General features: G+C 34.6%; 1 protein-coding gene across 7 annotated transcripts in view; it reads left to right on the top strand.

Annotated features, from left to right (window-relative positions):
- Positions 1 to 17734, top strand: part of LOC102735238 (NEDD4-binding protein 2-like 2) — a 58671-nt gene that overhangs the window by 16809 nt on the left and 24128 nt on the right. For 4 of the 7 annotated variants that reach the window (XM_081815419.1, XM_031022595.2, XM_081815421.1 and 1 more), the window contains one exon: positions 2867 to 3013. The exons of 1 other annotated variant lie outside the window; for it this stretch is intronic. In XM_081815419.1, the coding sequence (XP_081671545.1) occupies positions 2867 to 3013 (147 nt within the window). Of the gene's footprint in view, positions 1 to 2866; positions 3102 to 17734 lie in introns of those variants that run through there. 2 more of the 7 variants (XM_081815423.1, XM_081815425.1) reach the window with 2 other exon arrangements.

Here is a 17734-nt window from a genome sequence, read left to right as displayed (position 1 = left end):
TTCCTTGTTAAGTGTGTGTGTTATTTTTTCATATGTAAATTCCTACATTGTTTCGTAGTTCATTGAACGCTAGTGGAAATCCAGAACACTTTGGAAAAGTTAGAACTTTTCCTTCTGGTTTTCAGCAGACCACTTACCTGCATTGCCCTTCAAACTTTTCTTCCCATTACCTTTTTACCTGGGGCTTTCATCGTCTTTCTCTTTTCCATCTTTACTACTACAGATTCATAATCTGTAGATTCATAATCCAAAATCCTTGTAATCAGTGTGTTTTAGAATTCAGGGTTTGTTTTTGTTTCTTTGTTTTTTTAATAGAAAGGTAATATGGTACATATACAGAATCATAATACCCCTAGCCGAGTTTGGGGCAGCATGTCATAATCACACATCTTATTTTTTCTGTGGCAAATCACTACTAGTCCTCTAATTAGATAAGAAAGATTCTACATAATCTAATGTTCGCTCTGAGTAAACTATTAGATTAAAATATACATTGTGCTGCCAAATGAGTATAGGTTTGGTTAGATTTTGCTGCCATATGAATCAGTGAATTTTCAGACCATTTTTAGATTTCAAAATTTGTGCTGAGAGATTATGGACTTTTATTACTTTCAGCCCTGGCTTTCGATTTGTGTTTACCTTTGTCCCTTTCCCCTCATGTCACTGGTTTTCCTGACTCTTTTTCTTTGTTTTTGTTCTCCCTCTCTGCTTTTCCTAACAACTTTGAAATGTAATTCACATACCTTACATTTTATGCATTAAAAGTTTACAATTTATGGTTTTCAGTGCAGTTGCCTCGGAAATCCACAGATAATGGATTTTTGAGTCCATTTTTGATGATGACTTTTGATTCCCCCAAAATCTTAACCACTAATAGCCTACTGTTGACCAGAAGCCTTACTGATAACATAAACAGTTGAGTAACACCTCTATTTTGTATGTTACCTGTATTATATACCATATTCTTATAATCAAGTAAGTTAGAGAAAAGAAATTGTTATTAGGAAAATCATAAGGAAGAGAAAGTACATTTACAGTACTATGCTATATTTACTTTTTATTTTTTTATTTAAATTAAATCAATTAACATACAGTGTTTTATTAGTTTCAGAGGTAGAGTTTAGTGATTCATCAGTTGCATATAATACCCAGTGCTCATTACACCAAGTGCCCTCCTAGATCCACTTACATGTGGCTTTTTTACTGGACTATATTTGTTGAAAAAAGCCACATGTAAGTGGACCTGCCACAGTTTGAACCTATGTTGTTCAAGGGTCAACTGTACATGCACAGAGTTGTGCAGCCATAACTTCCTTTTTTTAAAAAAACAGTTTTTTTTCCCCCACCTCAGCTTGCCCTCTTTCAGCTTAAATGTTATTCTGTGTATGATGTTCAACTAATTTTTTTTCCCCTTTTATTCATTTGGTTACCCTTTCTTCCCTTTTTGATTTGCACACTATGTGTTCATATGTGAGTAAAATGGATAGATTTATTAATAACTAGTATTATTCATCTTCTGTGTGTATAATACACCTCAGGTAGATGAGCTATTTGGGTTATGCAGAATAAATGAATTGGTGAAATACAGTTAGGCTTCATTAACACTGAGGAACTGTTGAAATTTATTAGAATTCTTAATATAATTGACTTCACACAATAAAGTCAGTTTAACTGATATGTAGATTAGTTTGACAGATTTTTTTTTTGGTAAATTGATGGAATTACCAATTTTGACATCTTGTGGATTTAGTCATATCTTGCCAGTTTCAACTTCAGATCCCTCTTCTTTTTTCTTTTTTTGTCTTCTAGTCCTTTTGCTTTTTTCTTCTCATCTTGAACATAAACATCTATAGTTTAATGTTTCCTTTGTGTCTCTTTTCTGGGAAAAATTAATTAGCATTAGTAAATCTAGAACTATAACATTAAATGTAAAATATGTTCCTATGTGTTTTGCCATGTCCAAGTCAAGTTATAGAAAACTACAAGGGTAAAATAAATTGTAAAACGTTTTTTGAGGGTCAAGAATAATTTTTAAACCACTTTTTGTTGTCATAATTAAACTCACAGAAAATTACATAAAATATAAATACACAGCTTAACAAATTTCTTGTAAAGGCAAATATTCATTTAACCATTACCCATGTTATAAGAATGTTATCAACACCTCAGAAGTTATTTGAATTCCTTTTCCCAGTAAGAATTCCCTGATAATTACTTTCTTCTCTTTAATGTGTCTTTTTTCTTTCTTTTTCTTTAATGTGTGTTTTTTTCTAAAACATATTTTGCCTAACACCGTAGTTTAATTTTTTTTCAAACTTTATGTAAATAAAGTACAGTATGTGTTCATTGTGTCTAGTTTCTGTCACTCAACATTGTTTGTGAAATATGTCCAAGTTGTTACATCTCTAATAATAATTTGGTATTGATAATAAATTTTAAAAATGCAAAAGGAAGTGTCCTAAAATAACTTTGAAAAATGATATTTTATATTGATTTTTATAATCCTAAAAGTCCACTCAGTTCCTCTGTAATTCCCAAAACACTGTCTCATAATCTTTGATTTTGTTATTAAAAGAGGGGGGAAGATTAACTCCATGGTTCAATGAATTGGTAGTTTTATGTGAGGAAGATTTTATCAGTTAACATTTTGCTGTGATTTATGGTATCTTTAAACCTTTTTAAAATATTGTTAAAATTTTTGAGAGCCAGTATAAATTTTTTTTGTCTAAAATGTGGGTGAATGAGATGTATCTTTTAGTATTTATTTGTAAAATATGATTTAGAATCTGTACTCTGTTACTCTAAAACAGTTTAATCTCTAAGCCTATACATTCTAAAGAATTAAAATCCTTTTCTTTTTTGGTAGGAGGAATAAACATGGTGTATCTCGAAAGAAGATTGCTCAGATGTTGGATCGTTACGAATATGAAATGTCCATCTCTATTGTAATGAATTCAGTGGAACCGTCACACAAAAGCACACAAAGACCTCCTCCTTCACAGGGGAGACAGAGGTGGGGAGGCTCTCTAGGCTCACATAATCAAGTCTCTGTTACAAATAATCATTAAACTGGCTATTTTCAGCTAACACATTTGTTGCTTGCCCTTGAAAAAAATTAGTGAGCCTATCTTGAAGTTTAAATAGTTTCAAATTTAAAAAAAAGACTATGTTGCCTCACAAAGGATGTTCCCAGCAAGTTGTTTAAATCCTAAAGTGTAAATAAAAATTATATAAAATTGTTTTTTAAATGTTTTTATAATTTTTTGTTGTTAATCCCTTGGGTTATTATGAAAACGCCTTAGTAGAGTTGGGTAGGACTAGAATAGTTTTTCTACAACTGAATATTAAACTAATTGTATCTGTTTTGTAGATAATATTGGGTAGTTTTATAGCTCATACCTAAATCTAACTTTTCATAAAATACTAGTATTTTTTCTTAACTACCTTAAATATATAAGAAATACTTGATATAGGCACCTCTGTTGATTTTTCTATTCATTATACAGGTAAAATTATGTTTCTTCAAATTCATCTATATGACAAAAATATTTCTAAGCTATAATTAGCATATCACTTAAATTCTCCATCAAATGCTGTATAGCAGTAGGTGTATCAACCACCTGGGTGGTTTTCTCCATAGTATACATTTTCATAATATATAGTATATCCATATTCATCACCCTTCTCAAACCATCCCCCTATCCCTCCACACTCTTCGGTTCTGGAATGGATAAATAGGGAAATCACTGTATACTTAGAAAAAGCTTTTCAGGTTATTCTGATAATATATCACTTTACTTTATTTAACATTGTATAATTCTAATATAAAAAAATATTTTGGACAGGTCCTTAGCATTAATTGTAAGATTTGTCTTGCAGGATATTTTAGTTCTCCTGGTTTCAGTTTTTTTGTAGACCAACTATATGTCTCATTGGATAGTTTTCTTTATTAGATTGTGTTTTGTCACTTAAAATTTAGAAACTGAGATGGAATTCATTTCTGAGATTTTGTAATTCATCCTCATCTTTGATTTGCTCTTTTTAAGGAAGAAACCCTAGCTAGTTATATGCTGTTAAAAAAAAAATGTTATGATCCTTCAGGTGTTTTACATGGTAATATTTCATGGCCCATTTACTTCCTCCTAACCCAGCCCATCCTAAATCTAGTACTTTTTCTTCATATGTTGTTTAAACCTTTTGCTGTTCTTTTCAACCTTACTTTAAATGTTCTCCCACATCTATATATTACTTTTCAAGTAATACTAAGTGCAAGTCTCAAAACTAAATACAGTACTCTGAACAAGGTCTGTATCACATTGCTTTTAGTGAGATAAGAATATGATTTCTATTTATTTGTACTATTCACTGCTGTTTACATTTGAATAGGTATTACTTTGCTTTATTTTGTTTAACATGTGTGTTTGTATGTATTCATCTTAACTAAATATGATACAGTAAATATGCTAACTCATGTTTTGTGTGTAAATGTATATATATTTATACATATACACATTTTCTTCATCCACTATTTTCATGTATTCTTTTGTTTCAGAGTAATACTTCTTGGTATTTAGGCTTGTGTTTTCTAGTATTTTATTATGTACATTAGCACATTTTGAAAATAGTACAGAAGGATTTAATTTGGGGACAGATGAGACAACTGTCAGATGTATACTGTGTGTTCCTTTCCCTCTGTCTTTATAAAACTGTTAGGAGTAATAGTGTTATGAATCTATAGTTTTTTATTAATAGATGCTTAATTAGCCAAATTTATTTTAAGGAAGTAGGGAATTGCCTTTGAAAGATACATATTATAAAGAAATATGTTCATGTTAGTAAGTGTGAAGTAAATTTCCAGATTTTATTATGGACCAACTTCATCTTTTAGTACTTCTGAGTACTTAAATAATCATGCAGAGATCATTAATCATTGCTGATTTTTTTTTAGTATAAATCCATACTAGGCAGGGAAATTAACATTCTGAAAAGGTTTGAAGGTTGTTTTTTTTTAAAGACAGAAAATTAATAGTTCCTCTAAGCATATTAAATTAATATGGTTCCCCATTAGCATTCTGGTTAATTTTTTTATTTTTTGAACAATAACAAGCATGAATATGCAATGAAAGATACCAGAATCACTGTTACAGTCATTGCTTTGGTTTTAAGTCTATAAAAATCTTTAAAAATCAAAAAATTTACTGATTAAAGATATTTCTCAAAATTTTTCTTGTATTCAGATCTTGTTTTTTTATGCCCCCAGTTATATTCTTAATGGAATAGCCCCCAGTTCCTATGCCCCATTTTAAGTTGGTCTCCATCCCAAACAATAAACATGGGGCATTAGTCATCATATTTAACTAAGATAAAATACATTTAGTTAAGTAGAATGCAGCTTAACCTAAGTTGTTTTTTCATAGGCTTGGTATAAAAACCACTTCCTTTTTGATAAGCAAATTTATAGTTTTCTGTATGTCATAATCCTGCTAGCAAAAATACTTAATGTGGTAATTAAGTTGAACTAATGGTACTGCTTTTTAAATAGATAATCTTTATTTTCAGTATTCACCTTTTCAAAAGAAAATGTTAACTTTTTAATATTTTATGTCTGTTTTAAAGTAAGATTGTTTATAAAAGATTGGGTTGTATTTTGTTGGAGCAGTAGGGTGGATTTAAGTATTTGAAGTTTGGTTATTTCTTGTCTAATATAGACTCTGGAATTTTCTAGTCTTATGTATAGGTAAGTTTTGAAAGAGTTCATGATTTCATAGGATATGAAATCTTTATTTTGACCACATTCGAGTTTTTGTTATTGCAGAAATATCTGATTTTCTGAGCCTGGTTTTATAAGTATTTATAAAGAAAATTGGTGGTGTTCTCTTTGGAAAATATTGAAGAAATGTGGTTGTTTATATATTAGTGCCTTGATCGTATAGGTTTGCTAGTCTTTATTGAAATTTTATGTAGTATTCTAACGTGAATGCAGTAACTGAGAATTTGTTATTAGGGCCTAAGATTTGTGTGTGTGTGTGTGTGTGTGTGTGTGTGTGTGTGATTGTTTTAACATTTGCAACTCATTAAATAGAGTAAACACCTTAGTCTAGAATCATAACAAAGCATGGTTTAGTTTTGTTATAATGACCATTCAGAATAAATATTTGGTGGTAGCAGAAAAAGAAGATTGAGTTAATGGTTTCAGAGTTAAGTTTTATAGGTTACAATTTATAAATAAAATTTTTTTCTATTAAAATTGTTAGATGTAATTCTTGTGAATTTACAGAGGAAGGAGAGATTGTATTAAGAAAGTAATGAATATCTCCCTTTTGATGGTTTTCTTTCTCTTTACTAATTAAGATTGGCGTACCAATTTTTATTTTATTTTTAAGATTAAGGTCTTATTAAAATAATTGGTCTCCTTTTATGTATATCAGATTTCTTCTTAAAATGTCCTTAGGATGGTAAAAGGTACTGTTTAGTTTGTTCAATGACATAAGTTCTGAAAGAGGAGTAGTGATTTTCTTTTGCATCTTTCTGATTCCTTTTTTCATATTTAAAACAACATTTAAATTAATTCAGTTGATTCAAATTGCTAAGTGTCTTAAGTCTAAAAAATGTTCACTTTTTGCATGGTTTGTAAATTGCAAACCTTGAAAATTTATAATGTTTGCAGCTAGGTTCAGAAAACTTGTAATAGATTGGTTATCATTTACATTCAATATCTTTATTTACATTTGCATTACACTAGAAGGCATAAGTTTTATAATAGAATATACAATTGTGAGCTTAATTTTTAATATATCTTCTGTGGAAATTCTTAACACATTGTCACTGTCAAATTGTGCACAGAAACAAGGGGAAAGACTAGCACAAATAACTTTTTGAAGAGAGAGCCTCAAGCTAAGGCTGTGTCTGTTGGAAAATTTTTACTTTGGGTGCATTTAATAGAAGTTTATTTTAGTAATTTAGATTAGAAATAATCTTTCTCCTTTTTCCTAACAAATTTTGTTCTCTGAATGATACCCATGTTGCGTTCCAGGTGTGATAATTGTGGTAATCACGTATTATAATACACTTCCCAATATAGGACCCATTAACTTCAGTAAGCTGTCTTAAATTTAAGTATGAATAAAATAGATTCTTTTATTTAGCATGGACACAGTTACAGTTTGTCTCCTAATCTTAGAACAAGACAAAATCACATTAACAAGCATTATCCCTACTTTGGTGAGTAACTGAAGACTTCATCTGGGAGTATCTTCCAGTTGTAAAAAATGTATTTTTAATTGAATTTTTTGTAAATTAGTGGGAAGACTGAGAGATTTTTAAGGTGACCTAGGGTTTTTTTGCCTTTAAACTTATTAGTAACTAAGGGAAAAAAAGAATAATGTGTTCATTCATGGTTCAAATTGTGTTCAAATTCAGTAGAGTCCATTGAAATACACTTTATTTCGATTATTTTCTTGTTTTGCAGTTTCAACTGCATTCTCGGGTAGGACATATAAAATCAAGGTTTTACCCTTGGGGTTAGTTCATCTACAACTGTTAATTACAGTTGTACAACTCTGTAGTGTGTCTTCAATTATAATCCCGAACTCTTAAGTTTTTATAGTATAAAGAAATGAAATTTGATTTTGGGAAGGGATTGTGGGTTCTTCCTCTGCCTTTATTATTTTTTCTTTCTTAATAGTATTATAAATCATGTTTCTTGTTTCTTTCATAATCTTTTCCTGTACATATTTTTTTTCTTCTGTCCATTTTCTGCTCAGCCATCCTTGTGTAACTGCATAACGTTTTTAATGAAGATGGTGGGATGGTAAGTGGCTGACAAAAATGGAGGTAACTATTTCCCTCCTGTTTCAGTGAACTCATTGTTCCTTAGGAACCTTATATAATTAACCATGTTATATTTATAGACCAGCAGCTTTGCGGTTGGTTTCCTAACCCTGCCATTTAGTTAGAACTTAGATATGAAAATGCTTGGAAAGATTTATAAAAGTCTAACAATGTGTTACTCATTAGTTAAGAATCCCATAAACATGGCATAGTACTTGGATGTATGAATTCAAGAAAAATTTATTTTATAATACTTAAGTGTCATGATGATAGACTTGTTGGTAAGTAGTAGTTGGGAATTCAGTATTGTAGAATTCACTGTTACATCATGATTCTCCAGTCCACCCTTATTAAAGAACGGAGTGATTTTGAAGGAAAGCTGATCTTGTTTTGAGTTCAATCTCTACAAGTGCTTCATATTGTGCAGTGCTGCTACAATGAGGAATAAGAATTTAATAGCAACAGCCTTAATATAATAATGTTCATTTAAGTAGCTGCCATTTATTTAATGCCTGTCAGTGCCAGGCTCTCTTGTAATTGTGATTGTTAACAGGCTCCAAGTTTTCATAACAGTTCTACAAGGGTTTTATAAAGAAGAAACAAAAACTTAACAGAGGTTAAGCAAAGTTCTCCAACATAATTTCTCTGGGGAGAGTTGTAACTGGGATCCAACTCTAGGTCAGACATATTCCTCACTATAGCCCATTTTATCTTTTAGACATAGTCATCTTTTTAAAAATTACTACCAATATAACATTTTTTTTTTTAAGGTAGGAAAGAAATGCCAGTGAAGAGTTGAGTGCATCTTTAATGGTACCTTTGTTTTGTTTTGTTTTTCTTTTTTTTTCCAATTTAAATTCAATTAATTAATATATAATGTATTATTGGTTTCTGAGGTAGAGGTCAGTGATACATCAGTCTTAATTGTACCTTTGAATTTGTAGGGTTGAAGGTATGTTAATTTATCAACGAAATTGAAGAAACCTGTAAGTGGCCATTTAGAGTCCTATTTTTAAAAGTCAAGACTGAAAGTAGAGATACCATTTAGTATTTAATGTTTTCTACAAAATATATATTGATATAATTGGTAATCATATTTCAGCAACATCTTTTCAATTGAACTTTTACATATGCTGTTGTGCTTTAATGTTTAAAAATTTATTTTAATTAGCTTTTGAAATGTGTAGTATTCAATAAATGGATTGTTAAATTACGTAAGCTGTTTGTTTTGCTGATTTTGAGGCAGTATTTCCCAGAATAGATCAGCACTGTTGTGTAAGTGGTCTTTATTTTTTCTTTCAGTGTTCACATATTCCTTAAGTGTGCTATAGTAGTAGGTGTTATGGAAATTTGATACATCAGTTTTCTGAATTTCTGAAGAATTAAGCATTTCTTTCTTTTATAATAGCATCTTTTCTTCTGTGTTTAATTTTCTAAAATTAAAGAACAATAAAAGAGCCAGTTACTTAAGTTCACTATATAAATAATATATTGAGTAAGATTCTACAAGGAAAACCTTTAAGTACAGAATGAAGAATTATTGTTGAGTATTTGCCTTACTTTGTTTTAGTTAACCTAAAAAATAGGACTGGATCTTGCTTGGTTTTTCTTAATCCCTAGAGTAGATTGTGATTCTTTTTTTTTTTTTTTTTTAACTGTTTCTAAATGTGAAATCAGAATAGAAGAAAAATAGCATTAGTTTCATCAGTAGTTTAAAATAGTTTTCAGTTCAGGACCTAGAAAGCAGCACATTATCAAATTGAGGTTGTTGGAATATAGTACAGTGTAACACTGGCAAAGATGTGGTTAAAACATTTTAATTCAAATATAAGTAAATTCAAGTGTGTACAGGAAATGTGTTAGGAGGCTTGGCCTGGGCTAGAGATTTTGAATTAATTTAAAATTAATGAGGAAAAAAGCCTATTTTTTAAAATATTCTGGGAAAAGGGTGCCTGGGTGGCTCAGTTGTTGGGTGTCTGCCTTCGGCTCACGTCATGATGTCAGGGTCCTGGGATTGAGCCCTACATCAGGCTCCCTGCTCCTCGGGAGGCCTGCTTCTCCCTCTCCCACTCCCCCTGCTTGTGTTTCTCTTTCGCTGTGTCTCTCTCTGTCAAATAAATAAAATCTTAAAAAAAAAAAAAATTCTGGGGAATGATAGGGAAGAAATTGTTAAGGCTAGAAGGATAGTTGTCAAAAGTGGTATTTCTCCCTCCCTATATCTTACCTTTGCTTTTCAAAAACCAGTAGAAGCCCAAGTTATTCAAAAAGATTATCTTGTATCCTAAGTGCCATAAAACAGGGTCTTCCTGGTCACCCTTGGTCACTACTAGGCCTTTGGATCTTTGTCCTTTAAAAAGAGTCAATAAAATGTTGAATGGTAGACATAGTCTTCTCCCTAAAACAGTCAACAACCCTTTGATATTAAGGACATAATTGATCTAAGGAGAGCAACTTTATAAGGTAGTTTGTAATTTAGGAGACATGGAGATGGAGTGTGAATTACTTGTCATATCTAACACCATCAGAGCCTTTTATTTCAGATTTTGAACCAGTAGTCTTTAGATTCATGATTTAGGATCAAGAAATTCAATCCTAGAATACAGACAACTAAAGCAACCTTCAGGCTTTTGATTATCCATTTCTTTTAGGGTCATTTAAAGATTATTCTCTTGCTTTTTGCTTTAAAATTTCGCAGAATTCTCAAAAAAATCTGAGAAAAATACTTTGGGTATTTATCCTAAAGTGGTGATTTTTCAGAGCCCTTCTTCCAAAGAACTGTGATCAGTTCAGAGAGAGATCAAGTGCTTGATCTCTTTTCATTTTGAACACATTTATCTTTATTCAGCATAAAGAATACCTGGTACTGATAGACATCTTCATATAATTATTTTTGATTTCAAAAATAATATATATTGAGTTACTACTTGCCTTCTTTAGGCTAAGTAACCTCAATTTAACTTTTCTTCAGTTCTACTTTTCAGCATATTCATGACAATTTTAGTGGAAAGAACACATTATTTTAAGAGTCAGGCAATCTGAGTTCCACTTCCATTTGTATCCATTCTCCTATTTCAGTAGGGAGGGTAGCCCTCCTCCAATCTAAACACATTCACCTGTGTTCTGGATTGCATCTCTTACTGCTTTCTCAGGAATCTTTTTATGTCGCCAGTTATTCCTTCTCTCTCTAACTTCAGTCTTGCTTTCTTTTTCTTTCCTTAGTCTGTCCACATTCAGACACGATCAAGCCTCCTTCTCTCTCTTCATTTTTTTTTTTTTTAAAGATTTTATTTATTTGAGAAACAGAGCATGATGGGGGGAGTGTGCAGAGGGAGAGGGAGAGGCAGACTCCACGTTGAGCAGGGAGCCTGATGCGGGTGCTCTATCCCAGGTCCCTGGGATCATGACCAGAGCTGAAGGCAGATGCTTAACGACTGAGCCACCCAGGCATCCCCATTAAAGCCCCCCCTTCTTGACACCACTCCTTTACAGCCAGACTAAAGAACTGTGACTTTTGTCATTTTCCCTTCAACTGTTTGTGATACTACCTACCCACTCCATTTTAGCTTCTGACTCTGTCATTCTAAATAGATCTTAAGGTCTCCAAATGTTCCTCTGTATTGATGAGCTTTTTTCAGTCCTCATATGACTACCCAGTAAGCGTTTGACTCTTGATCACTTTTTTCCTTAAAATATTTTTCCTTGATAAGGTTTTTGTTCATATCTCTGTGAGTACTTCTTGGTCTCATTTGCTGCCTTCTCTTCCTCTTGGTCTTTGCTTTTTAAAATTACTTAAGTTTTAGTTCTAGACCGTCTTCTGTTTTTTTTTTTTTAATTCATTTGACAGAAAGAGACACAGCAAGAGAAGGAACACAAGCAGGGGGAGTGGGAGAGGGAGAAGCAGGCCTCCCGCAGAGTGGGAAGCCCGATGCGGGGCTCCATCCCAGGACCCTGGGACCACGACCCGAGCCAAAGGCAGACGCTCAACGACTGAGCCACCCAGGCACCCCCCGTCTTCTGTTCTTAATTTTAGCTTTCCCCGTGAGATTTCATCATTTCTCACTTGGACGTGGTAGTCTCCCTACTTTTCTTTGTCACCCTATAATTTTATTCACAGAGCAACTAATCTATAAAAAAAATTTTTTTTAATGTAAATTACATCACTCCCCACTTAAACTCTACTTCTTCCCTGTCCCTGACTTGCACAACTCTGCCCCCTTCCCTTACTACATTCCATCTATACTGGTCTTTTTGTTTGTTCTTCAAACATGCTAAGCTTGATTTTGCTTTAAGCACTAGCTCTTTTCCTAGAATGCTGTCCTTTTCTTCTCTGCCTAGTGTTGTTTGAACATTCAGGTCTCACCTCAAATTCACCTTTGCAAAGAGGGCTTCCTGATTATTTCAATATTAAGTAAAATAGACCTATCCCTGTCACTCAATACGTTGTCGCATTTTGTTTTCACCATAGTACTTATTAGTGGTTGAGGTTGTTTATTTGTTATTGATTTGTCGGGGGTCTGCCTGAACAAGAATATACGTCCCATGAGAATTTGTTTCTTTGTTTGAGCTGTATCCACAGAATCTAAACCAGTGCCTGTAATATGGTAGGAGCTCATTAAATATTGGTTGAAGGATTTGGTACCCCACTGCCTCTGTTATTAATAGTATTGATCCCTAAATGTATTTTCTACTTAGACTTGGTGTTTGAGCTTCAACCTTTTTATTTATCTGCCTACCTAATGTTTTTACTTTTAAGCCTGGAAAATTGAACAGCCCATCTCTGGATTTCTAGGATTTCCTTACATAGTGAATGGATCTACCATCCATTTCTGCAAGCCAGAAACTTGGGAGTCTTCTTTGATACCTCCTTTCCCCCTTCATACTCAATCCACCAACCAGGGCCTGTGGATTTTGCCACTCACATATCTCTTGAATGTATCCATTTTTGATTGCCATCTCTCTAGTTTGAATTATCTCTGAGACTTGAGTCCCCACATCAATTCTTGTTTTGTTTTAATCCTTTGCACAGTCTAACCAGACTGAAGTATAATGGACATATGGAAAAGTACTTAAATTTTAAGTGTATAGCTCAGATTTTCAGAAAGTGATCATATCCATGTAACCAGAACTCTGCTCAAGAAATAGAACATTACCAGCAGTCTCCTTCTAGAGTGATTTTTATAAAATGAAAATATAATCATGTGTAAAACTTTTCAGGTGATTCCCATTACTGTTAGGCTAAAGACCAGAAACCATACAATGATAATTAAGACCCTGGTTGATGTGATCCCTACCTTCCTATCCAGCCTCATGTTTTATTACTGTTCTTACTTTCTGTATTCCAGCCCCACTGGCTACCTCTCAGTTCCTTGACTGTGCTGTTGAGTTTCCCTTCCTGGAAAGTTCTATGTGTACACACCCCTTCCATACTCATCCTTCAGATTTGAGCTCTTCAAAGAAGCCTTTTTGGACAAAGCAGGCTTGGCGAGGTCCAAAATACATGGTATAAGTTCTCATGTACTTTTTATTTGTTAATTTGTATGATTATATGATTGTTTCCCCTCATTTTTAAGTCAGAGATTTTGAGTCAGACATTGTATCTGTTTAGCTCACCATTTCATACATGGTCATCAGCTAGCACAGTGGCTAGGAAAGAGTGATATTCAGTATTTTATACAAAAAGTGAATATGAGTATTCTCAGCCAGTTGTGGGCTGAGTTGTGTTGCCTCAAAGTTCATGTGTTGAAGTCCAGTACCTAGAATATGACTATTCTGGGATACAGGACCTTTAAAGGTAATTAAGATAAAATGAGATCATGTGGTTGGGCCCAAATCAAATATGACTGGTGTCCTTATAAGAAGTGATAAGGATAGACACACATAAATGGGAGACATTGTGAAGACCCAGGAGAAAGACTGCTATCTAAAAGCCAAGGAGAGAGACGTTTGAAGAAATCAATCCTGCTGAAACCTTGATCCTGGACTTCTAACCTCCAGAATTGTGAGGAACTTAATTTCTGTAGTTTAAGCCACCCAATCTGTGGTACTTGTAGATTTGGCAAACTAACATAGATTCTGATACTGGGAAGTGGGATGCTGCTCTAATAAATACCTAGAAATACTGAAGTGACTTTGGGACTGGGTGTGGTAGAGATTTGAAGAATTCTGAGGTGCATGTTAGAAAAAGCCAAGGTTGCCTCAGGAGATTGTGAGTAGATAAGTGGACATTGAAGGTAATTCTGGTAAGGGCTGTGAAAGGAAAGATGGTTTCTGTTGTCTTGGAGAGAGATACATATGATCACAGACAGAGTCTTCGTAGAAATGAGAAAGATGCTTTGGTGAAGCCTGAGATGTAAATGTTACTGGAGAATGAACAAAAGGTGATCTTGTTAGAATGTGGCAAAGAACTGGCTAAATTGTATTCCTGTGTTTTGTAGAAAATAGAACTTGTGTAATGAACTTGAATATTTAGCTGAGAGTTTTTTTTTTTTTTAAGATTTTATTTATTTATTTGACAGAGACCCAGCGAGAAGGAACATAAGCAAGGGGAGTCGCCGAGGGAGGGGGAGAAGCAGGCCTCCCGAGGAGCAGGGAGCCTGATGCGGGGCTCCATCCCAGGACTCTGGGATCATGACCTGAGCTGAAGGCAGACGCCCAACCATCTGAGCCACCCAGGTGCCCCTTAGCTGAGAGTTCTAAGCAAAGTGTTAAGATCCACAGCTTCATTTCTCCTTGCTTATAGTAAAATGCAGGAGGAGAGAGAAATTGAGGAAGGAATTGCTAAGCAAAAAGGAACCAAACTTGAAGATGTGGAAAATTCTCACCCTATGCTTGTGAAAAGTTAGAAGGTATGTGTTCTGGAGATAACATCAAGGTTGTTACTAGACAACTATTTGCTAAAGAGATTACGGGCATGTGATTTAGGCATCCATTAAGCCGCCTCAGCAGAAATAGAGATGGCATTATGCTAGCCGAAACCCTAACAGCTTGGACTGAAAGGGACAAAACAGGATGAACTGAAGGGAGGCCCTCAGATTTGGGGGATTCCATAGGACAAGTCAGTAGAGCCAGCTGGCTATGATCATGTGTTGTCCTTCAGGAACAGGATGGCCCTGAAGAAGGTTAAGAAGCTGGCAGGGCTGCCACTCGCCACCATGGGATCTACCACACCCGTGGGCCTGGAAGGTAGGGCCTCCACCCAGAGGACAGAGCGTGGAGCCAAAGAGGGATTATTCTTTAGCCTTAAAATCTAATGCAGTTTGCCTTGTTAGTTTTTGAATTGTGTGTGACCCATTACCCCTTTCTTCTGATTTTCCTTTTTGGAATGAGAATGTCTACTTCTGCCTGTCCCACCATTGTATTTTGAAAGCAGGTAACTTACCTAGATTCACAGTTCACAGTTGAAGAGGAATTTTGCCTCAGGATGAATCCTAACTCAAGTCCACCCATACCTGATTTAAATGATATTTAGATGAGGTTGACTTAAGAGTTGATGCTGGAATGAGTTAAGACTTTAGGAACTGTTGGAATGCAGTGAATGTGTTTTGCTTATGAGAAGGACATGAATTATGGGGACGAGGAAGTGGAGTGTTACAGACTGAATTATGTTCCCTCAAAATTTATATGCTGAAATCCTAGCCCCTAGTACCTCAGAATGTAACTGTTTGGGAAGATAGAGCTTTTAAAGAGGTAGTTCAGATAAAATAAGGTCATATGGATGGGCTCTTAATTTAATATCTGGTATCCTTATAAAAAGATGGTATTAGGACACACACACACAAAAGGAAGACCATATGAAGACATTGGAAGAAGACAGCCATCTATCAGCCAAGGCGAGAGGCCTTAGAAGAAACCAACCCTGCTGACATTTCAGTCTTAGACTTGAAACCTCCCGAATTCTGAGAAAATAAATTTCTGTTGATTAAGCCACCCACCCAGTCTATGGTACTTTGTCACAGCCTTACCAAAGTAATACACAGCTATTACACTAGCTATTTGAGAGACATTTGTGAGATAGTTCCTTCCGTCTTCTGCAGCTCCTTCGTGTGTAAAATAAGGATATTTGCCTGGATCAGTGGTTCTTCATTTTTAATTCAAAGCTTTCTAAAAATGGCATGTGTTTCATTCAGAAGACTGCCTGACACTGGAGATGTTCACAGTATAATTGAGTTCTGTGTTTCAGACTGTTCCTTCAAGGCACCTTAGGGATTGTTGTGAAGGACAGAAACCTCCACTTAGAGTAGAACACAGAATTTGAAATTACATAATTAGAAGATAGCAGTAGCAGTTCTGACTACAGCTTGGGCAAGCCACTTTGAGACTTGTCCTCATAATTAAATAAGGATAATACTTTCTCATTCTATAACATAGGGTTATTGGATGGATTAAATGAGATGAGTGGGTTAGAGTTTGAGCTGAAATAGCTCTTGCGTTAGCCCTGAATTCTGTGATTTTGTTTTGCTTTTTGTTGATTTTACCTCTTTTGATATATACTAGGAATAGGCAGAGAAGGAAGCAAACCAATTGATTTTTATACTAGTTAGAAATGCTGGGATATATCGAGAAGGAAAAAGTTTGATTTTTTTGGTTATTAAATTTGTCAAAGATCTTCATATTCCTTCCTCATCAACATAGTCCCTTGAGTTAAGCTGTAGAACAGCTCAAAACAATTTATAATGATGCATGTGCCCTTCTAGCATGCATATCAGTACTATTAATTCATCTGTGTTGTATGGACTGTTGGTATGATCCAGTCAATTTGATATTCCCATTTTTACTGACAAATTTGGTGTGATTAGTTTCACAGAGCAGTGTATAGGCAACACCACACAAACACAATTCTTTAAAAGAAGAAAGAAGGATTTTTTTTTTTTTTAAGATTTTATTTATTTATTTGACAGAGACATAGAGGGAGAGGGAACACAAGAAGGGGGAGTGGGAGAGGGAGAAGCAGGCTTCCCGCCGAGCGGGGAGCCTGACGGGGCTTGATCCCAGGACCCTAGGATATGACTTGAGCTGAAGGCAGACGCTTAACAGCTGAACCACCTAGGCGCCCCTGTTTTGTTTTGTTTTAATGCCAAGCATAATGAAAGTAGTGAGACTTCCCCCCCCCCCACCCTTAGTCTTCATGGAGACAATTTTCCCCTTGTTTTTCATACATGCCCTTTAATGTAATGTTCATGTCTTGGTGTGATATCAGCTTACCTGTAGTTGTATGACACAGTTAATCTCAGCCTGGGCTTCTATGAAATGAGTTATTCACAATGGGAACATCAGTTTGTGTGTTGGTTTTCAATTTTTTTTTTTTTTTTAAAGATTTTATTTGACAGAGCACACAAGCACAAGCAGGGGGAGGGGCAGAGGGAGAGGGAGAAGCAGGCTCCTCATTGATCAGGGAGCCCGACGCGGGGCTTGATCCCAGAACCCCAGGATCATGACCCGAGCCGAAGGCAGATGCCTAACAAACTGAGCCACCCAGGCACCCTTTCAATTTTTGTAATACAGTTAGAGAAGTGATGAGTTGTCATGAGATTGGTTAGGCAAAGGGGAAGAAAGTATATGTTGAAAGGTAAGAGGCAGTTTGTAATATTTTAAGATATAATTAGTAGTATCTCATTTTTATTTATTTTTAAAGATTTATTTGAGAGAGAAAGCGTGCGTGTGCAGGTGGGGGTGGGGGATAGGGAAAGATTCTCAAGGAGACTCCTTGCTGAGCACAGAGCCTGACACAGGGTTCATCTCGTAACCCCGAGATCATGACCTGAGCTGAAATCAAGAGTTGGATGCTTAACTGACTGAGCCACCCAGGTGCCCCTCATTTTATTTTTTTAAATGATAGCATTCTAAATTTTTTATGACATACTATTCTTGACTCAGATTGTTTTGTACTCTTACAGTGAAGAAGAAG

Source organism: Leptonychotes weddellii, chromosome 3, assembly GCF_054177405.1.
Source record: "Leptonychotes weddellii isolate Sample4059 chromosome 3, ASM5417740v2, whole genome shotgun sequence".
Classification (NCBI taxonomy): Eukaryota; Metazoa; Chordata; class Mammalia; order Carnivora; family Phocidae; genus Leptonychotes; species Leptonychotes weddellii.
The sequence above is the reverse complement of the archived record's forward strand: the minus strand, read 5'-3'. Positions and strand labels throughout refer to the sequence as shown.